The sequence below is a fragment of the Eschscholzia californica genome, unplaced genomic scaffold (assembly GCF_041429995.1).
Source record: "Eschscholzia californica isolate CP2 unplaced genomic scaffold, dmEscCali1.0.p SCAF_2, whole genome shotgun sequence".
In the NCBI taxonomy this organism is placed as follows: domain Eukaryota; kingdom Viridiplantae; phylum Streptophyta; class Magnoliopsida; order Ranunculales; family Papaveraceae; genus Eschscholzia; species Eschscholzia californica.
The window spans coordinates 2,463,988-2,485,562 of record NW_028238309.1 but is presented as its reverse complement, the minus strand read 5'-3'; the positions used below and the strand labels follow the sequence as shown (position 1 = coordinate 2,485,562).

Below are 21,575 nucleotides of genomic sequence, written 5' to 3'. Positions count from 1 at the left end.
CAGCGACAGCTATCCACGCCTAAATGATGCCTTACGCTACCTGCGCACAATAGCAACGCGCCCTCTGATTGGTTCTCTTACCATAAAGTTTGACTGAGCACGTGTGAATGTGGCGCTTCCGTGCTTGTGGCGATCCGGATACTGGCCTTGGCTGTCTGTCTTCTTCTTCTTCTGCGGGGACCATACCCGTCACGTGTTTGACTCTTTCAACAACAACAACAAAATAAATAAATAACTAGAGCGGCTCTAACGGACCTCACTATACTATATGTGTCATCCGAGGCATAAGTCGGGTCGTTCGTTTGTGTTGGAAGTTTGATAGAGATTAAAGTTAAAGACTGATAAACAATTCTCTTTATGTAAATCGATATAAAATATATAAAGAGTTAGCGTCATCTTATCTTTTCTCTTTTGGTTTAAATGAAATAAAATCATGATCGAAATTAGCTAAGAAGGATCTACCACGTTATATGGACGCGAAGGAATGCTAGTTCTATAAGATCACCATATATATGTTATCTGTTTTCTTTCAAATTTGAAAATTTGAATACACTTGGACTCGTTCTTGAACTTGTCCGTTACCATAGACAACTTCTCGACTATTTCCAAGCTTCAGATTGGAACCTGTGTCAGTGTATCTATATTCTCTTGGACTAACAATCCGAAAAGATACACCTACCGTGTTTTCCAGTCATGCTAAATAACTAAAGTGACTAGCCGAGCGCCAATTACAGAAAAGTGAGGCACCTATAGAGAGGCACTACTTTAACCTGATTCATTTCCATCTAATAATGCACGCCCATATCATAGACATTATGGTATAACTTTATTCAACTATATTTATAGTAAAATAAAGTTATTATATTTATAGAAAAAAAAAAGTATCTCTCAAATGTGGTATGGTGAAATCTAACATATTTCTTTTAACTTGCTATTCTTATATTTTCGTGAATATATCGGAATGCACGTAACTTGATAATTTATCAATTAACAAAACTGTCTCTATGTGATGATAGTTGACATTCTTTAATCGAACATTACTTGAACACGATATGTTCCAAATGTTTGTGGAAATGTCGATTCTCGTTGGGCCATTCATATCAAGGACCCTAATTCCAACTCATTACTCAAATCTTCTTGGGCCATTGGGCTATATCTCAAATTTAGACCTATAAAAGATTACTTCTGGGGTCTGGTTACTTTAGAGGCACAACAAAAATTATAAACGCCAGCTCTTTTGCGAAGTACCAGCGCAGCCGCGCCTGTCTACCCTTAGTCAAAGTTCGGGGGTGGGGGGTTTATGTGCCGAAGCCCATCTCACCCGTAGGCCTCGCGACTCCAGCATCTACCAATGAGGGATTAGACTTTGTCACTAGTTCTAAATGGAACCAATTGTTGCAGTTCCGGGTCTAAATAGAACGAATAATTCCAATTTTAGGTTAAACCTACTCCTCATCTCTTAAAGCAAACCACTTGATTTTGAATTTCAATCATGAGTTTCAAAAATCAATGGTTTTGAGGAAACGCAATAATACATGGATCCCACTCATCTTGGTGGGTAGACCCTATAAACATTTTATGGATATGCCCTCAAAAATAGTGTTTTAAGATAGATTCGGAATCCAATCACATCAGCCGTCCGATATCCAAATGAAACTTGATTTGATTACACATGGCAACTGATAAAGCTTCAGCTGGACCATTTCAATACCACTTTGGTGTTCTTGAAAAATAATAATTCACCCCCAATCAACGTTTGAGTTAATTCTATTTTGGTCCCTAAAATGGACGGTTTCACTAAAATTTCTTCTTAAAGAGGACCATCTCCCAAACTTCTACAATCGTCTTTTTTGTATGTTTCTACAATCGTCTTTTTTGTATGTTTCAACGAAGAAAAAAGAGGTGAACGAATACACAAAATTTTTTTGAAAAGGAAGGAAATAAAACAAATGTTATAAGCGACGGAGGGGAAAATAGACAAGGGGGTGATTTAAGAAGCTTGTCATCTCCAGAAAGTCATCTCAATGAGTTGGTCATATTTAGGGGGTGATGATTAGAGTGAGTTGGCAATATTTAGGGGATCATTATATTGAGAAGGTCATAGTTAGGGGCTCATTATAGTGAGTTTATCATCTTTAGGGGGCAAACACGGAATTAACCATATACATTTCCACTCTCTTCTGATCGATCTTCAATCCACTGTTTCTTCATCTCTTCCTCTTCTTCTTCTTCGATTCCTCAATCCCTCTTCAAAATCTTCCCAATTCATTGAAAACCCAGATGAGAAATTGTATTCTCTGATAAACCCACGATTTGATTTTTGATTCAAAGTTCACTGTAATTCCAATGAGGATTCGTGGTTCTTCAAAACCTTCATCTTCATCTTCTTCTCTTTCTAATTCAAAAGTTTCAACCCAATCTATAACTTCTTCAATTCCAACTGATTCATCTTCAACAAAAAATGATTACTGTACTCGTTGTGAAGGTCTTGATCTATTGGTTAAAGCTGTAATTCAAGTAACAGGATCTTTCTTTCTAATTGTTCCTTTTACTCAAAGAAAAGTTATCAGAAGAAGAAGAAAGAGAGCTTTCAGATTTACAGAATCATTTATTAATGAATTCATCAACAAAGAAGAAAAATCAGAACAGAAGAAAGAGATTTCTAAGCCGAAGAAGAGAAAGAGAGTTATGGCTTTGCCTTCTAAATATCAAGATTCAGTAATTCAGTCATGGAAGAGAAAGACTCGTGGAAATCAATCAACCAATTGATCTTGATTTATATGGTTAGTTGTTTGTTCACTTTGAAATCGATTTTGATCAAATTTTCATTTTTTTCCCCTCTGTTATTCAATTCTTTCATTTCTTAATGATAAGAGAATTAAAAAACAGATCTTTGTTTGTTCTTTATCTTTAGATCTATGTAAACTCAAATGGGTATTAGAAATTGGAAATTTTTCTTTGATCTCTTTTCATCTCATGGAGTAGTTTGAAACTGAATAGTAATAGTTGGTGAAATTTGGGTATTTCAATCCTAGTCTTGGTGAGAAAATGTGTAGTTTTAGTTTTGGATCAATTGGTTTGAATGCTTAAGAAGTTTCTCTATGATTCTTCTTGTTTGCACTTTCAATTGCAAAGGGTTGTTACTTGTCTTCAAAACAAATTTGTTTCAGTATGTCTACAAATTCTTTGTTTTAGAGGTAATATTTGTATATGGTATCGAATCGTGATAGTCCCACATCGCGTTGCGGAGCGTGTCAAGCTTAAACTACTGGTGTGCAGAGTGTCAAAGTTTTCTGGGTGGGTTTGTGGAACATTCGGTTTTGAGTGTACGAACAAGATCGATAACTATTAAGACTACGGGTGTTTGTCTTAATAAAAACCTATTTAAATGTGACGTAGTTTTACATAACCTAAGCGAAAAGACAGTAGACTATAGTAACATACACAGGAGAAAGAAGCGACGACATTTTTAGATCATCATTCCAAAAAGATCGAATTCATTGAGAAGAAAACATAACATTCAATGGAGGAAGAGCTTGAGTTCTTACAATTCTGAACCCATTTTGTTATGTACATTTGGATCTAGCTCTATTGTCATTTCTAACTTCCTGCACCAAAAAAAGAACGAGAGTCGAATTGTCTACCCTCCTTCACATAACACTCGCCCCCTTTCTGAGTTTCCATTTTTGAACCACAGATACAATGTTTAGAAACACAAATTGCCACTGAAAACCAGGCTTCAATGAAAGTTAGCATCATAGCCTTTGAAGTGATCTTGACAAAACTCTCTATGAAGTCCTTTTCACTTCTTTTTAGCTCTCTTTGACGTTTATGTCTGAGTAGATTGAGTCAGTAGTCTGGAGTGATTGTGTTCACCTTCATAAGTGACGATAAGCATCGATGGTTCTTCCAAGCATCTCTCTACATGCTTTCTAGCCGGGCAACCTCTCATGCTGCTACATTTATAGTATCCCCTGCACCATGATCATCCAAGCTATCTAAGTTCAGCGGATTTCTCCATTAATCAAACTCACAAATATAGAATGTTTTGATTCTTGACAAGATAAAATATCATTACTAGGAAATATTATAAGCTATAGAAAGAGAAGTGTCGATATACCTAGGGTGTGGGGAACCCTTGATTGGCTTTTGCCCATATTTCCTCCACGAAAACTCATCCGGTGGAATATCGGCAAGTTTGTTACTAATGGCAGGAACCTTGATTGATCTCTTTACCCTTAGCTTCCTATACATGATAATCGAATCAAACATTAAAATCAAATAATTTGTTATGAACATATATAAACTTTTTAGTTAAGTTTGTGATAAAGTTTACCTTCTCTTTGAGCAATGGCATCTGCCACTAGTTCCACTTCCACATTTCACACTCCCATCTTCTCCTCTACCAGAACACCTCTTTTTAGAACTTTGTTGTGAGCTCCAATCCGACGATTGTGGTGCCCCAATCAAATGGAAGGATTTTCCATCGAAGTTCGTCACACTACCATCCATACTAAGAGATGAGATAAAAGATCGGTTCGATGACATAGAAGGTGTGCAACTTGAGCTATCAAACTTGAAATTTACAGCACTATTGCTTCTCTGAAACATCACATTTTCAGCTTGAAATTTCATTTTCTGTTGCTGCTGAATTTGTAAGATTTGTCGACGTTGCGATTCTTGGTGGAACTGATAATGAGTTGATGGTGCTTGGGCAAGTTGGAGAGATGAACTCATTTCTAATGTCGGATTTTCGAAGAACATTTTTTGAGTAAGTTGAATAGGATTCTTTGTTTTTGGTAATGGGTTAGTCTGAAAAAGTTGAAGGGGTTTGATTTCTGGTTCAGAATTTTGATAATCTAAAAAGATATTTTGGGGAAGATGAGATTGAAACTGAAAATTTTTCAGTTTTCTAACTTTGGCATGACCTAATCCACTACAACTAAGAAGAGATACAACTTTCTTAAACCTAATTACAGCTTCCCCAGTTTCCACCATTAAATTTCTATACTGAATCTGATCTTGAGGTTGAGATAAAATGTTAAGAACTCTATGACAAGTCTCAATAGCTGATTTATTAGCTACTTCAACTTCCTCCATGATTACCCTAAAAGAACTTTCAGAACTTGTAAAACCCCAGATTACAAAACCATCACCTTAGAAATCAAAAAAAGATTAGATCTTTGAATACCCATACTAGAAAAAACAAAAACCCAGATAGGGTTTTGATTAAAATTCAACTTTTCATCTGAAATAGAAAACTAAAAATCAAAGAAGAAAAGTGAGATTTTGAAATGGGTATCTATCTAAAGGAAAAATTCTTGATAAAAGAAAGGAAAACCCTTAAAGGTTTTGATTAAGCATGTAAAAGCTGAGAGAATAAGATTAATGAGAGAATAGAAATAAGGGAAAAAAAATCAGACCTTGTCGTTAGATATAAGTAGAGAGAGAGAGAACCCTAGATTCCTCTCCCATGTCTGTAAAAGATTGGAAGGTGTGAAAGGGAAGACTTTAGTGGTCACACAGAGAGAGAGAATTTAATCGACCCAAAGAAGAAGAATTATAAATCTCTTTATTAGTATTAAATGAGAATCCATGAAAGAACTAAAACTTTAAAGTTTAGAGAGAGAGAAAGAGAGGGAAAGCATTCGTCTCCATCCTGCTCAGTTAAAGAGAGAGGAAGAAAGGTCTTCAAAGAACGAGAAACTGCCGTCATCTTCACAGTTCTGCCGGTGGGCCCAACCTATATAATACACCTATTTTCATTCTTTTCTTCCCCAACTTCACTATTTCCTATTTTTCTCCCTTTTTTCTTCGAATTTTCACTACCCAATATGACAATTAGACGCCGTAGATCGACTAGAATCGAGAGTAACTTATGTGGACGAACAAGATTTAGAGAGAAACTGATTCAACTGTGACAGAAAGACTGACGTTTTAGGCTTGAATTTGATGTGAGTAGTCATCTAACAATTTGGATTCACCTTGATTTCACCAGGAGAGAGAAAATGACGCACAATTCAACAACGATTCATGCGAAAAAAATGCGGCCCCCCTATCTTTTCCCAAATAAATGTTCGTTCTTCTTCTAGATTTGACCATTTGTCTTAGTCTGTCGAGACTCTACTAGTCTAATTGTCAGACAAAGAGTTATAGTTCTTCAACGTATCTTCGTTTGTTTAAACAGCAGATGGTACCGATATAACTGTTTATATCAGATAAACTTAGTTAACTGACTCGCATGAATAGCTGATTCAGACCCATATATTAACATTCGATCAAACTAGATTCGAACCAATTAGATTCATAAAATCCATAATATTGGAGGTTATTAGGGGTTTTCGCCCCCATAATGTCCTGTCAAAATTGGGCCCATTAATTTACTAGTGTGGAACCACAAAAGACTTGGAAACAAGTATTTGCATTATTAGCCGACAGGATTGGGACACGTGGATAGACTCAAAATAATTGACACGGTTGCCAAAGTCTGTTGACTATACGGATCAACGGAGAGCCAGTTATTCTCGCGGCCGAAGAAACGTCGTTGTCTTAGACGGGTCCATTAGGTTCGACTAACGTTGACTTTAAACTAACGCCGTCTGTTTTATTCCTTTTAAAATTTAAATAACATTACTACTATTATTTAATTCTCTATTTTATTAAGACATTAAACAAACAAACTTGGTGTTTTAGTTAAGAAAAAAAAAAAGAATTCTTGTTTGATGAGGTACTACTTCAGAACTTCAAAGTACAACAGTTGGTAAACCAATTTGATTTTTAACTTCTTACTTATATTGTTTAATGTCGTTTTTAGGGTTTAGCCTGAAACCATAAACAACCTAAGTATGGACGAATACATGAAGTGGGTTAACTTTAAAAGTTATCTACTACCATTTAGTCGTGATAATTTTCTTTTAAGTGTCACCGTATACGAACGGTTTGTTTTGAATCCTAAGTCTAGAAGGTAGAAACCAAATTAGTAACTCCTCCTCCTGTTGAGTGTTGTTAACAAAGAGACTCAAAACGACTCAAGATTATGTTAGTTATTAGAAAGCAATCATTTTAGTGACAGAATTAGTACCCTTAATGATTCCACCACTTACTAGATTAATTGTGTAAAGACATAATTTTTAAATTCCAAAGCTATAACAAAAATGAATAAAAGTATGTTTCTATTAAAGATATACTTTTTCAGTACGTCACCCAATTTGTATATTTTTCTACTTATAAAAAGTAGAGACATGACACAAAAGTCCAAGATCATTATCTTCATTTGTATTTATCTCTAATTAGGTCATTTCATTGATACTTTTATTTTCGTAATTAACAAGTTAATGGTGGTTTAGGTTTTTAATAATCTAACCAATAGGTAGGATATGTTCGCTTACGTTTCAAAATCTTTTCCCAACATTTGTGCCTACCCTTATGTGGGAATTAGATGGATAAACAATGATGGATACTAGTCTATTTTCACCAAATCATTAAACTTGATCATGGACCAGGTTAACTCAATTGTTTCAAATATCAATCAAATGGCCTATTGAATCTCACAATGTTGGTGAGACGGAATGTAGTGTTCCTCTTAAGAGGTTAAACACCCTTCTCTAGTGAGGCCTTCTGAAACCATAAGGCCCACAAGTGTGTCAAAACAGACAGTATCATTAGCAGCCCAGAAGGCTAGTCCCCATAATCCTACAACACGTTATCAACACAATTCGCTCTACTCTGACGTGGTCTTGGGAGGGTGTGCTATAAACAAACAGTGTGGTGCTTCTCCTCTTAAGAGGTTAAGCATTTTTTCCCGTGAGCCTTTTAAAACTGTGAGGCTAAAGTGTGCCAAAGCAAATCACTTGCAACCCAGAAGGTTGATCTGCATCATCCTACAACTATGAGTTATTACTAGCAAGTAGCAACTCTCTTTACTTGGTGGTAATCAAAACCTAATAATGTCCTCGAGATTCACCCAAAGACTAAAAAGAAAAGGAGATCCGAAGTCCAAGGAGATAGAATGGCTTTGGAAAGAGTCTGAAAAAGCAAAAGAAAGAGCATATATGTTTTCTTCTTTTCTCTCTTTTCCCTCTTTCCTTTATGTTTTATCTTCTTTGTAGGAAAAGCTAATAACTAGAAGATCAAAAACGAATTCACAACACAAACATATTATCATTATACAATGTAAACACCGAAGAATAGAAATACGATAAATAACATATGAAAGATATGGAAATGCAGTAAATGGTGATCGAGTTTCATTTTCCTTTCATGGTAATAAGCTCTATACTAAGTGAAACATAAAATTACGAGCAAGCGAGAGCCAAAATCATTCATAAAAATAATGAAGAGATCTAGTACATTAAAGTGCTTTCTAAATCTAAGGAGCCCTCAGAGGGTCATAAAAAGGAGGGGAGAGTCTAATTCAATACGAGTTCCGATAAATGTATTTCAAAACCGTCTTCACAATTGACAATACCTGAATCTGCAGTATGAATACATTATTGTTTTCTTCCTCTTCCTTTCTTGGATGGTTGTGTTTCCGGTTGTTCTTTTCCAGTTACTTCTGTTATATCCGCTGCAAAATATTCCAATTTACGTGTGTTTAGAACTTAGTTCGAACTAAATATAGACCGAAAAAAACAAAATTAGTATTACAAGGCAAACAGATCAATGCACTCTTGGTACCCCATAGGCCATAGCAGAGGTAAATCAGATCAATGCACACCAAGCAATGGATGATGGATCTTTTGTTATATTTTATCGTTTTGCTAGAGTGTTTAATACCTAACGAAAAAAGACCAAGAGAAAAGAATAGTACCATCAGGACCCCTAACCATCAGAGTAAAGAAGATATTGTTGAGCTTCTCCATCTTCTTAGCATCTTGTGCTTGGTCGGTCTTGAATTTCAGACACTGAAAAAGAAAAAATTAGAAACTGAAAAATCGTGTCACTGAACCATTAAGAGCGTACAAAACTACAAGAAAAGTTTAAAGATAGAGAATAAGATAGGTTGACTATATCATAGAGTGGTAATATGTTTGCCTCTCCACTAAAGAGACCAGAGTTCGAATCTTACTGTTTTTAAAAGATAAACATTAACAAAATATATAACAGATAGTCGCATCAAGAATTTATACGTATAAAGAACGGTGACAACTACAACACCGCTATCCATCACCTATAACAGTTCCGCATGTAATCGTTTTTCATATAAAAAGTCCATCACGAGATCATACTACATGCAGATGCAGTTTACAAAACTATTTGTATTCTATTAATTCATACAAAATATTAAGACCCTTTCTCTGAGTCTCTTCATCCCAATTCTCGTCGAAGTCCTACGGAACCTAGGTAACTTTGCCAATGCTATCAGTCATTCACCATATCCTTATGGCTGTAGCCAACTTCTCAAGGCTCAAATTAAGTGTGAAACTCCTAAACATCCTAATTTGAACACATTATAACCCTAACTCTCATACTCCTAAGTCTCATTGAAGTCCTAAGAAACCTAGGTAACCTTGCCTATGGTATAAGTCATTCACCCTATCCTTATAGTTGTATCCAACTTCTAGAAGCTCAAGTTCAGTGTGAAACTCCTAACCATCCTAATTTTAACGCATTCATAACCCTAGGTATGGTAGAGATGACATACCCATCAACCATAATCAACTCACTTTGCGAGGAATCATCCTCGCAAACTGGTCCAACAGATAAATCATAATTAATTCATGAGATCACTATCTAACTTTTCAAAATCTACTATCTTATCTAACTAAACAATAGCATGGATTAAGAATCGGATCAATGTACACACCAAAAGACTAATAATCCTTATAAAAAATACCATCAAGAAACCCTAACAAAATCGTATTATAAAAACAATACGAGGATCATAATTAGTATCTTTAACAATTCAGATGATCAATTAAAGATCAAATAAACAGATAGAAACTTACCCATGTAATGTAGATTATTCTAAAGATTAAGATAACTCAATTCATGCCCTAAAATTCATACCTCTTTATTATCAGTAACTTTGAGCACCAATTTCCCATCACAATGTCTGTATTTCATCACATACCTAGACTGCCAATTTTAACCCAAAATTAAGGAAGATTTAATCAAGAGAATTCAATTATATTCAGATCTAGAGATTCAGAAATAAGATTGAAAAACAAGTATAATGAAATTATAAGGAGAAAAAGGAGAAGAATACAGATTGGGGATCGGCGCGAAATAACTGGACGGATCGTTCAACGAACTCGTCCCATGAACTGATGTAAACCATTGAAGAACTTGAATCAAATTCGAAACTGCAGCTATAATCAAACAACCCAAGTTTCAGTTCGATCTAGGGTTTTCAAAATCGTCTGATTGTGTTTTATTAGGGTTTTAAAACTTTCAACTCCGATTCCGTCAAACAATTGAACGACTCAACTTTTTTTGGGGGGTAATTTTGTTTGGGAAGTTTTAAAGGTGCCGCCTGTAACTGTTAAAGCCGAAGCGCGTCTATTACTTATACAAGGCGCCTTTAACAGTTTCCATTTTGTTTTACCTCCAAATTTTCTTGTAAATAGAAGTAAACCCCAATATTTCTACTTCCACATTTACCCGTTGACTATTCATAAATTGTGACCGACTCCTAAACTGAATCCCCCACTCCATAGAGAAAAGATGAAGTTTTATATTTGTTACTCATGATATACATTTCGAAAAAACAATGTGTAGCCTTAAAACCGCAACTTACCACGTTATAAGCTAATGTAGTTGACCTAGATTTTCTCGGAGAACATACTTGGAAAACTTAGGTCCGCAACATCATGTTAATCTAGATTTTCAGACGTGCAACACAACTGTAGTCGCCTCAGATTTCTCAAAGAGGAGATGCTTAGGAGACATGGGCCAGCCACATCAAACCGACCTAGATTTCGAGACATAAATGTAGGTCTGAAAGAGGAGATGCTCAGGAGACATGGGCCAGCCACATCAAACCGACCTAGATTTCGAGACATAAATGGAGGTCTCAAAGAGGAGATGCTTAGGAGACATGGGCCAGCCACATCAAACCGACCTAGATTTCGAGACATAAATGGAGGTTGTACATTTTTATATCATCACTTTTACTTTATGAATCAGGTTGTGGTCGGCCGATATTTTCTTAGAGAGAAGATGCTTGGAAAACCTGAGCTGACCACATTAGGCCGACCTAAATTTCAGAGACATCGCGGTTGTACATTTTTATCTCACCACTTCTACTTTTCAGATAGAAAACAGTTCAAATCCAAATTTGGAGAAGAATCAATAGTAATAATTCTGTTAGTTTGAATTTATCCGAACTGAATGAAGAAAACAAAACACTAAAGTGAGAGGATGAAGTCATGAGTATGATGAAGAACTGATACATTGCTGATTTATCAGAGTTTTATCTACATGGGATGATGGGAATATAAGTATACTGGTTCTGAAAAACTTGAAGACCATTTTCAAACCCTTACCGTAAAAAATACAAGTCATGAAAACCTATGTCTTCTGTTTCTGATTCATCTGTTCTTGTGCTTTAAGTACTAGGCTCGAAGAACGCATATGGTTGTCGATCTTATGCCAACTAGCAATTCTGTTAATCGTAAGGGAAATTGGTTTCGTGGTGGAAGTTTGGGATTGACTTGTCACTATCACCTTCACCACCATCATGGTCGGAGTCATCGTCGTCGTCGTCATCCTTTTCTTTGAAGTGGTCGCCGTCATCGTAAGTTTCAAGGTAGGCTTCGTCGCCTTCATCCTATTTCGGGAAAAACAAAGAAGAGAAAGAAAAATGATTGAATAGTCAAGTGGCAATTGAGGAATTAGTAAAATTATACGAGAAGATCGAAAGAACAAGGAACCTCGTTCTCTTCGTCCTCAGTCGAGTATTCCGAATCAAGTTTTGCATATAACTCCTCATCTCCTCTATCCTTCACTGATTCCATTTGATCCTAAACATAAAAAAAAAAATGAGAGAAAATAAGAAGAAACTTGATAAAAAAAAAAGAAATCTTTACTACTTAACTAGATAGATAGAATAGTTTTAGAACTCATACAAGTTCTGATTTTAGCAAGTCCACTCTTCTTTTCACAGCTGAAACATGATTATAAAGTGCCTGTTCATCAAAATGAGAAGAAGAATCAATTTACAAGTCCTTGGAAAATAAAACAACTAACGAAAATTTGAAAACGAAGAATCAAATATAACTGATCTCGTACAATCATAGTTCAAGAGACAAGTAAGTCATCAGAATAGTCGCACATGGGAGAAGGGCGACATAACAACCAAGAATATAATGTCTAGGTCCTCTCCACTCATTGCCAATTGGTTTTGAGTTGGATGACAACTTAACAAAGTTTGTTTTCCTTCGTGAGAATGTCTACTTGTACGACCAAATTGTATGCAATGGGTTAACATTAGTTGGCTTACAGGGTTACACCGCGCCGACTCGACCTGTCATACACAATTTGGTTGTATGCGTACCATCCCTCTCTCTCTCTCATATATATACATGCACACACACACATTTACATATAGATATGGTAATTAGATAGATACCTCACGCCTTTGAAGCTCAATAGATCGTGCTAAAGCCTTCCGTTTCGTCAAAAGATTCTTGGGTCTCAAAGTAGAAGGACGATGATAGTCTTTTCCTCGGAACACGACAATCGCAAACCCTTTTGAAACTTTGTCTACTGAAACCAAGACACCCCCACTCTCAGCTTCCAACGATAATGCAACATTTCTGACCTGCTCAAAATCTCTAGCCTTCACAAGAACTTTGACCAGCTCTCTGTACTTCCAATGCAAGTGCATGTTTTCCACAGTACCATCAAACACACCTCGTCTCCCTAGTAATGGAAATTTATGAACCCATTAATCCTTCAATTTCGAGAAAAACAAAACAAGAAGATAAAACCGATAAAAGTTTTTTCCTTTTCTCGAGTTTTTGGTGAATAGAGAGATCATTACCGAGGAGTAGGAAGGCTTTCATCCTTAAACCAAGTTTACGAAACATAAATCTCTCCTCATCAGTTATGCTGTCAGGATCTACTGGTCTTTCGATTGGCTTTAAGAATCCCTCTACCTTTGCTAAAGCTTTTTCCGCTTTCATCATTTTGCGTTCAGCCTGTTTGAACCGAGCAACAAAAAGCTAATGAAACTATTCTGTAGATTACTGAGCACTAGTATATGTGAAAAATGCATCTTCAATTGTTACACACTAAAAAACGCACGAAAATTAGAACAAAGTTAATTAAAGCTGACTTTTATAGGCAGTTGAATCCAAGTTTCTGGACTTGTTTGAGATTCTTGAGATTACTTTTAAGTAAAAGCAGAATAATATGAAGCTCTAAAACAGGGAGTAGGATGGATGTTTTCACGAACAGTTGAGTTTGCAGATTGCTTTTTCCTCACTGTTTTAGAGTTTGACTCGTCCGAATCATCGGACTCAAATGGATCCAAAATCAACTCCAATCATCCATTCAGACTAGTCAGACAAAAATTCTCAATCTGACTCGAATGGTCGAGTCAATTGAGACCTCCAGTCAGATACCAGATCTAACGTCAGTCGATGTAGAGAGGATCTACTGATAGTCTCAAAGTGAATAACTTACGAGAGCAAGCTTCCGTTCGAGCTTTCTGACGAGGCTTGCATGTCGTGCTAATTCTGCATCTCTCTTCGCGTTATCCCTGTCACTGTCATTTAACCTCTTTCCCCATCGGGCGTCAGCCTCTAGGGTCTCACTAAGTGTACCAGTGGTACGTGATTCTTCAGTTGTAGGAACACTTGGAATAACAAAGGATGAGGCTCTTAATCGCGCTTGCTCTTCTTCATCTTGCAACTCTTTAGCCAACCTTTCTCTCTCTAAAAGAGCTTCTGTCACGTCGTGGGACAAGAAATCCTTTCCTCTGTAGAATACAATGTAGTCTTTGTTTCGAGAAAGAATTGTACCTCCTGTAAGTTTCTGCAAACAAGAATCGCCAAAACATCTATAGTCAAATCTATAACATAGATCTCTCAAGAAAGCAAAGTAAGTTGAAACCCTTACTTGATGAAGAGATATGAATTAGTATAGACTACTTAAATGGATGCAGATAGGAACACGAAGATCAAAGATACCTTGATATCCTCAGCCATTCTTTCGCTGGTAGTAAGTTGCACGCCTCGTTTCAGAGCAATTTTTGCAACTGAACTTCTTTCCCACAACTTGACCATAGCTATAGCCAATCCCTCGTGCTGCCTGCTTCTTCCTGAATTCGAAACTAATGGTCGAACTCCAATCTTACAAAGATTTAACAAATAAGTGAACAAATAAACAGTACAAACCTAGGGCAAAATGCGGAGGAAGTACTCTGGCAAGCCGTCGTAGGGCTGTACCTTCCTTGAGTCCGAGATTAGACCTCACTCCGTAAGGAAGTATTCTAAACGGGGGTTTGTAACCTGGAACAACACCTGGGAGCAAATCAGCATCTACTGGTAGTGGGTCGGACCCAGGCCAATCTGTATATCGTGGGCCTAGATCTTCTAATAGCTTGTCAACTTCATGCTCATAATTGACTTGTGGGACTGATTCATCTTTTCTTTCCCTGTCTCTCGAGTTCACTTCACCAACTTGCATATCAACACCCGATGCACGATCCACCTGATACTTACTATTTCTATTACCAGGTGGCGTAGAAGAGTTATAGTCAATACTGTTGGGGTTTCGAGTGCGTTTTTGATGATATTCCGAAGGAACCTCAAAGCTAACACCCCTGTACAAAGATATAGAAGTTCCAGACCGCCATATTACCAACCCGCCAGTTTTCCTCTGAAAAAAGGATACAAGAATCCATCTTAGAAAACACGCTAGGAAACCTAACAACAATCATAAATTTAGTGTTTTGTGTACTCTTAATGATCAAACTATAAAAAAATACCAGAAACCAAGCAATGGTAACCATTAGTGCTTTAGATGCTAACACGACAGAAGTGCGTAAAACAAATCAACAACACGACGGGTTTGATACTTGGTAACATTAAATGGGAAAGAGGTGAAATGGAAAGAACCCATGTTTCTTTCTTTTCTCGCTTACAAGTCCTGCGAAATGAAAGTCCCCTACATGTTTTTCGTGATTAATTAAAATAAGACGAATCCATCGGTCCTATATATAGTGCTCAGAAAATACCCAACAATACACTAAAAACAGCTATCACTTTTTATGCTATCTGAAAGTAATAGTTAGCAACTACTCTATAATCCGAAATCCTATAGTACATTGCTCAATTCTCGATAGTTTATGTGATAAGTTCATCGTTCAATGTTAACTACAATATCTTCGATAAAGTTTCCGACATTGATTAACAACAAATACAGATGACTAATTTCAGTGAAAGACTAACCTCTAATATTTCATGCATCCTCTTCATGTTAAGAGCAGGAGCACCCTCACATTTAAGCCTAATAATTTCTGAAGTCTTCCATTTCTCATGAATCAATTCCACCATTTCTTGAGTAACACCAGCACCTCCAACTTTAGTCTTATGCTTAGTTCTAACTGCCAAATTCCTCAACCTCCTCAATTCTGATTCTGGAAGTGTTAATTCAGCTAATGAAGTTCTGCTTTTCCGACGAACCGAATTTCCTTCTTCTTTCACCATAGGCTTTTCCCATGGAAATCTAATATCCCCATTTCCCCCAAACCCATTTTCTATACCTAAAGGAGTATCTAAAGAAAACCCACCTCTAGGGTTTGGCAACATCCCTTCTTCTACATAGAAAATATCTTCAACTGATCCTCTCTCAGGAACCCTTTGAATTACTCCTTCCTTTCTCTCACTAGAATCATCAACATACCCAAATTTCTTCAATTTCTCAACAATTCTCTCCATTGTACTACTACCAGTACTTGTACTGGTTTTATTATCATCATTATCATCTTCACTTGATATACCATCGCCATTTTCATAATCTAATACAACCTGAGGCCTCTTCATAAGATTTAACTTATGGGTTTCTCTCCACCCATCAATCCATCTACTACCAGATAATCCACCATTAGAGGAAGAGTGAGAATCACTGGTTTTCGAAACAAAGTTGGATTTGGTTTGTGGGTTTTGGTCAGAACTCAAATTTGAGCTGATTGAGTTGTGGGTTGTGGAGAAATTTTCCTTTTTGAGGTGAATTGATGAACCATACCTTAGAAATTGCAGACGAGAACCATGAAATTTTGAGAAAGAGGTTTGAAATGAATCGAGAAAGGTGGTTTGGTAGATTTGGTAAGTGGGTATAAGAGACATCAGTTCATGTAAACAAAGAATGAAGGAATTGAAGAAAAATTAAGTCTGTGGGAGGAGGTTGAGTTGAAACTTGAAAGGGTTTTAGATTTTTTGTGGTTTTGGCGTATGGGAGGAGTTTGAGTACTTTTGCGTCCCTCAATTATCCACTTGGACGGGGGAGGGAAATATGAAAAATGAGGGATATATACTATACTATATGGAGTAGTACTATTTGGTTAAATTGAGATTCGAAATTTTGCATATTCCCTTTAAAATTTCACACCCCGGAAACTATTTAGCTTTCCCCAAAGCGCTGGCCTATTAGGAGCACTGAATTCTCCAATGGAACATCACATGGATCATCTGGTGGGGAAAGAAGTGGATTTTTGGAAGCCGCCTCCAAGAGGGTTATTGAAAATCAGTTTCGATGCGGCGTATTGCAATAATATAGCGGAGAGCAGCTGCAGTGTGTAGAAATGAAGAGGGAAACTTTGTAATGGCTTTATCAAGTAGAACAGACGCATCGCCAGCAATGGAGGCCGAGGCTATTGCAGCTCGATTGCCGGTTCAACTAGCGCTTAATTTGTCGGAATATGGTTGTCTATTAGAGGGGGATGCAATGTTATAAAGGCTTGTTCGAAGGAGAAGGTCAACATCCCATGGAGAATCAGATCAATTATCATGGAGATTACAGAAGAAGCTTCGAGGCTACAAAATAATGATTATTTTTTTGTAACCGTGAAGCTAATAATGTAGCTCACACTCTTGCTAAACGTGCTTATAATAGCGATCTAAACTAGACTAGGAAAATTTATCAGATTTCGAGTTATCTTGTAAGTCGGTTGGAGACAGATTTGTCCAACATGAATTCAAGTTTTAATAGCTAATAAATTGAGGTATTAAACTCCTTTCACCGAAACAAAAAAACAAGAATAACTTACTTGATCATCTCTCAACATGGAGTTATAATTTGGTAAAGATGTTGTCTTCTTCTTACAATGTTTAAGTTCCACAAATCGCATTGCAGAATCGGTGTAGTCGGGTTAGGAGTGACTATAAAACTACCTAAAACCATACGAAACCATATCCGTTGACTCTAATCAATTGACCTATTAGACTGACTATATCGTGAGTTTTTATTAGGCCAGCGCTTTGGGGAAAGCTAAATAGTTTCTGGGGTGTGAAATTTTAAAGGGAATATGTAGAATTTTAGAAATTTTCTGGGGAAATAAATTTTAAGGGGAAATAAAAAAAACACTCCACCCCACCTCACTCTATCTCCACCTCACCTCACTCTATCTCCACCTTACCTCACTCTCTCTCCACCTTCAGGGCGGCGACCATGAAAAAAAAAAAAAAAATTTCACTCTCTCTCTAGAAACTCTGGCGAAGAGGTTTCCCTTCGCCGGAGTTTCTAGAGAGAGAGAGAGTGAATTTTTTTTTTATGTTCGCCGGTCGGAAAATTTTCCGGCCGGCGACCTAATCGGAGAAGACTGAGGTGGAGAGAGAGTGAGGTGAGGTGGAGAGTGAGTGAGGTGAGGTGGAGAGAGAGAGCTGAGGTGGAGAAGTATTTTGCTTTCCCTCTAAATAAAATTGTCAAACAAAATTGACCAATTTTTGACCAAGTCTTCACACCCCGGAAATTATTTAGCTTTCCCTAAAGCGCTGATCTTTTTATTATAATTTTCCGGCCGGCGACCTAATCGGAGAAGACTGAGGTGGAGAGAGAGTGAGGTGAGGTGGAGAGTGAGTGAGGTGAGGTGGAGAGAGAGAGCTGAGGTGGAGAAGTATTTTGCTTTCCCTCTAAATAAAATTGTCAAACAAAATTGACCAATTTTTGACCAAGTCTTCACACCCCGGAAATTATTTAGCTTTCCCTAAAGCGCTGATCTTTTTATTATTTAATTCTCATGAATAGCCATCCAATCTGGTGTGTCGGGTCTCAGATGGTAGCTAGCCGGTCTTGTGAGTAGTCAATTATCTTTAAGGGCACACACAACATGGATACATATAACTCTTTCATGTGGTGACCATAATACCTACTCTCCGAATCCCCTGTTATTGTGCACATTCTCCAGGTCTCTCTCTCTCTCTCTCTCTCTATGCATCTGCTGAGTACTGATTTACGTGCATGTTATCCATTTTCACTGTTCCAAGCTTTTAAAACCCTTATATGTATTCACATTGTTCTTATTTTGGTTCAATTCCCTTTGGGTTATTTTTATTTGTTATTATCTGATATGGGTATTTTTTTTTTCGACTGAGTTGTCTTAATAAATTTAGGGTTTAATGTTATGATTTTTGGCTTCTAAGTTCTAACCAATTCCTTTACTCTGGGTGCATTTCTGTAGTTCACTTGTGATTCTTCTAGGGTTATTAGCCTGAATTTATAAATGTGTTTGTTGTTTTAAGTTTTTAGCTACTAAACTAACTAGTTGAGTGTAACTACTCTAACACCATAATGTAAATTCGTAAAAACCCTAAACTTGTTGTCCGTAGTGCATTATGTGTGTATGATTTAATTAGGAATTTTGATCCTGTTTGGTTCTTTGTTTTCTGTATGATAATAACTCGCAGTGGCGTTTATTCAAGTACTCAAAGTCCATTTCTAATATGATTTAATAACTCTGATTGTTTATATAAACAGAAATTAACTTAGAAATAGTCCATGGTTAGATCTTAGCAATGTGGTTATTTCAAGGAATGAAGTTTCAGTTTCGGTGGAAATCGAAATATTTCGGTCATTATTTCCTTGACAAGGCATTGTTGAAAGAAACTTAGTTGAGTTTTGGTTTTGATGAAAATTTCGGTAGGAATGGACATAGAAACATTTCGGTCACTTTGACCAAAATATTTCGAAACTTATTTCCTTGACAAGGCATTGTTAAAAGAAACTTAGTTAAATTTCGGCAGGCATGGAAATGGCAATAATTTAGTCATTTCGACCGAAATATTTCGAAATTATTGGTCTATATAATTACTCTATTTTTGTTAACGCAACCTAGTTTATGAACATATAATTTCGTTTGTATATTGATTAAACTAACTTTCCTTTTATTATCATAAGTATATGTTGTGTGCTGGCTGGTAACTCGACATGAATCAGGTCATCCTCAGGGAGACTAGATTATTTAGACGCTCTGAAAAGCCAGAAACCATTCCATGTTCTAGGAAATGAAAATAGGTTTCAGCGTCATATTTGCTTCATACTAGGATTCTTATTTTTCTCGAGCAGATGAAAATCGTAATGAGATACCTTCGTTATGTAGTCTTCATTAAGTAGAGAAGCGACGTTAGCAACAACGTTGATTTCTACTTTGGTGCGGCAGGTCTTTATTGTATTGCACATTTCTTTTTACATTCTTTTTGTATATACTATATACAGTATTCGTTAACCGTTTCGAAGTAAATAATCATGCACCTAGTTTTAATCGCCTGTTTCACCTCATATATGCACACTGTTTGATATTTAAGCATCAACAGTCAAATACTTCCGGATTCAAATTTCAATACCTTTGATAAGTTGCTTCTTCTTGAATCACGAAAATGTCTTAAAACTAACTTATTTCTCTTCTGAACAGATTAACAACTATGTATCTCAAGGTTGAATTGCCCTGGAATGTTGTGATTCTTCCGGAGCAGCAACATGGCAAGCGACTTCTTCTTCAAAGAGGCATCATCATACGTTTACTCGAGGACTTTATGAACCGCAAAGCTACTCATGATCATGGCTATTTTGTTGCTCCGACTACCTTGACGAGCATAAGCGAGGGGAGAGTGAGGCAAGACTCAGGTGATGTGTTATTCCCTGTAGTCTTTAACTGCATCACCTTCAAACCCTTCAAGGGAGAGATTTTAAAGGGTGTTGTCCACAAGATCATGAAACAAGGGGTTTTCCTTACTTGTGGGCCTATCGAGAAAGTATTTCTTGCAGCTCAGAAGATGGCTGATTACCACCATGTCTCTGGTGAAAATCCCATCTTCTTGAACGATAAACTCTCGAAGATAGAGAAAGATGTGGAGATTCGTTTTATGGTTCTGGGCACAAAATGGATCGAGACCGATAGGGAGTTTCAGGTTTTGGGTAGCTTGGAAGGTGATGATCTTGGACCAGTTTGATGTATTGTTAAAAAAGTGTTTTATCCATTATGTGTATGTCTCAAATGATCTTGAACTTGAATTATGTAAACAGGAAAAGTTGAAACTAAAATGAAGTTATATATATATGATATTGAATTTAATGAAATGTTTCTCTTTCTTATTATATTCTTCTAACTTGAGTCTTCGACTTGGAATTGTTATAATTGTTATGTAAATCTTTTGTTTCGGTGGATCTTTCTGCAGAACTACGATTCTGTTGTTCATTGATTCAAATATGGGAAATTATGTGAAGGGAGAAGGGGCCAGTCCTAAATAATTTAATCCATATTTTTCTCCCTTTTCTTTATCTTGTTATTGTCATTTAATCACCAAGGTGTTCTATATTCTGAGGTCAAGATCGGCAACCTATAGTTCACCAAGGTGTTCTATATTCTGAGGTCAAGATCGGCAACCTATAGTTTCCACTTATACACCTACTTTGTTGTTGCATGAGATGGTAATCGACAAGATAGGACGCAATATATCTGTGATGTGTCATGGGGTGTACATAGTTAAAAGGCAGATCATCCAGGTAACACTTTTCATCTTTCGAGCTAGAAAAACACTTCGAAAGATTAGCATTTTCATGTTCTTGGGTCGATATTGGTCAAATAAGGCATTGAGTTATAATGAGTTGTGTTAGGTCCTGAAGCAGAGTGCCCTCCTTGCATTTGATGTGAGGAAAGGTTAGTCTTCAAATCCAGTTCTGCGTTCAATACAAGTAGTCTATTTACTTTCTTTTTTGATATCCGGAACCTTACTTGTAATAATATTCTATAGTTTGGACCATTTTATATTATCTTGAAGACAGTGTGACCTTTGGTGGGTGAACCAGTATGGATTTGCTTAGTCTTCCTCATAGTCATGGTGAATTCACTTTAGGTAAGGATACTCCTCTAAGACATGAATTTCCATGCTTAATGTTTTCTACTTTACGGATTTGGATAAATGATATACCCCTTTCTTTATTACAGATTCTGCTTTTGCAGGACAAGACATCTTGACGATTTATAGGAAAGGACACACTAAAATGCTACACTTCTGCTTAATGGGTAAACAGTACTGCAGCTTCAGGTGAATGTGTTCTCATCAACTTATAAGTTTGTTCTTTGTAATTAGGATTTGGATTGGGTTTGAGGTTTTTATATGAAGATTTTGACG

General features: G+C 36.7%; 3 protein-coding genes and 1 pseudogene across 4 annotated transcripts; 1 reads left to right on the top strand and 3 right to left on the bottom strand.

Moving 5' to 3' along the window:
- Positions 1 to 3,480: 3,480 nt before the first annotated feature.
- LOC147555221 (putative WRKY transcription factor 74) lies at positions 3,481 to 6,291 on the bottom strand. Its single transcript, XM_086661956.1, has 3 exons — positions 4,337 to 6,291; positions 4,121 to 4,246; positions 3,481 to 3,974 (listed from the first exon to the last, which is right to left on the bottom strand). The coding sequence occupies exons 1-3, from the start codon at positions 5,098 to 5,100 to the stop codon at positions 3,830 to 3,832; spliced, it is 1,035 nt and encodes a 344-aa protein (XP_086518082.1). The 5' UTR covers positions 5,101 to 6,291; the 3' UTR covers positions 3,481 to 3,829.
- Positions 6,292 to 8,224: 1,933 nt separating this feature from the next.
- On the bottom strand, positions 8,225 to 10,587 carry LOC147555220 (Signal recognition particle, SRP9/SRP14 subunit). The gene is made up of 4 exons (XM_086661957.1): positions 10,208 to 10,587; positions 10,009 to 10,077; positions 8,810 to 8,903; positions 8,225 to 8,566 (listed from the first exon to the last, which is right to left on the bottom strand). Exons 1-4 carry the CDS (start codon positions 10,277 to 10,279, stop codon positions 8,490 to 8,492), a joined length of 312 nt encoding a protein of 103 aa, XP_086518083.1. The 5' UTR covers positions 10,280 to 10,587; the 3' UTR covers positions 8,225 to 8,489.
- Positions 10,588 to 11,376: 789 nt separating this feature from the next.
- Positions 11,377 to 16,448, bottom strand: CFM3A (CRM family member 3A). The gene is made up of 9 exons (XM_086661948.1): positions 15,399 to 16,448; positions 14,343 to 14,826; positions 14,136 to 14,266; positions 13,630 to 13,980; positions 12,986 to 13,142; positions 12,572 to 12,864; positions 12,069 to 12,128; positions 11,874 to 11,963; positions 11,377 to 11,770 (listed from the first exon to the last, which is right to left on the bottom strand). Exons 1-9 carry the CDS (start codon positions 16,293 to 16,295, stop codon positions 11,609 to 11,611), a joined length of 2,625 nt encoding a protein of 874 aa, XP_086518074.1. The 5' UTR covers positions 16,296 to 16,448; the 3' UTR covers positions 11,377 to 11,608.
- Positions 16,449 to 18,314: 1,866 nt separating this feature from the next.
- On the top strand, positions 18,315 to 20,520 carry LOC147555218 (DNA-directed RNA polymerase V subunit 7 pseudogene; annotated as a pseudogene). Its single transcript, XR_015234708.1, has 2 exons — positions 18,315 to 18,352; positions 19,856 to 20,520. The product of XR_015234708.1 is annotated as a DNA-directed RNA polymerase V subunit 7 pseudogene (transcript).
- Positions 20,521 to 21,575: the final 1,055 nt, after the last annotated feature.

Excerpts from the sequence above, each read along its gene's own strand:
- LOC147555220 (XM_086661957.1), bottom strand. The coding sequence starts at position 10,279 with ATGGTTTACATCAGTTCATGGGACGAGTTCGTTGAACGATCCGTCCAG. Across the intron at positions 10,078-10,207 it reads TTCGCGCCGATCCCCAATCT|TCTAGGTATGTGATGAAATA; the intron begins GTATTCTTCTCC and ends TAAAATTGGCAG. Across the intron at positions 8,567-8,809 it reads GATGGTTAGGGGTCCTGATG|CGGATATAACAGAAGTAACT; the intron begins GTACTATTCTTT and ends AATATTTTGCAG.
- CFM3A (XM_086661948.1), bottom strand. The coding sequence starts at position 16,295 with ATGTCTCTTATACCCACTTACCAAATCTACCAAACCACCTTTCTCGAT. Across the intron at positions 13,981-14,135 it reads GAATGGCTGAGGATATCAAG|AAACTTACAGGAGGTACAAT; the intron begins GTATCTTTGATC and ends TCTTGTTTGCAG. Across the intron at positions 12,865-12,985 it reads GAAAGCCTTCCTACTCCTCG|GGAGACGAGGTGTGTTTGAT; the intron begins GTAATGATCTCT and ends TTCCATTACTAG.
- LOC147555221 (XM_086661956.1), bottom strand. The coding sequence starts at position 5,100 with ATGGAGGAAGTTGAAGTAGCTAATAAATCAGCTATTGAGACTTGTCAT. Across the intron at positions 4,247-4,336 it reads TGCCATTGCTCAAAGAGAAG|GAAGCTAAGGGTAAAGAGAT; the intron begins GTAAACTTTATC and ends TATCATGTATAG. Across the intron at positions 3,975-4,120 it reads AAGGGTTCCCCACACCCTAG|GGGATACTATAAATGTAGCA; the intron begins GTATATCGACAC and ends ATCATGGTGCAG.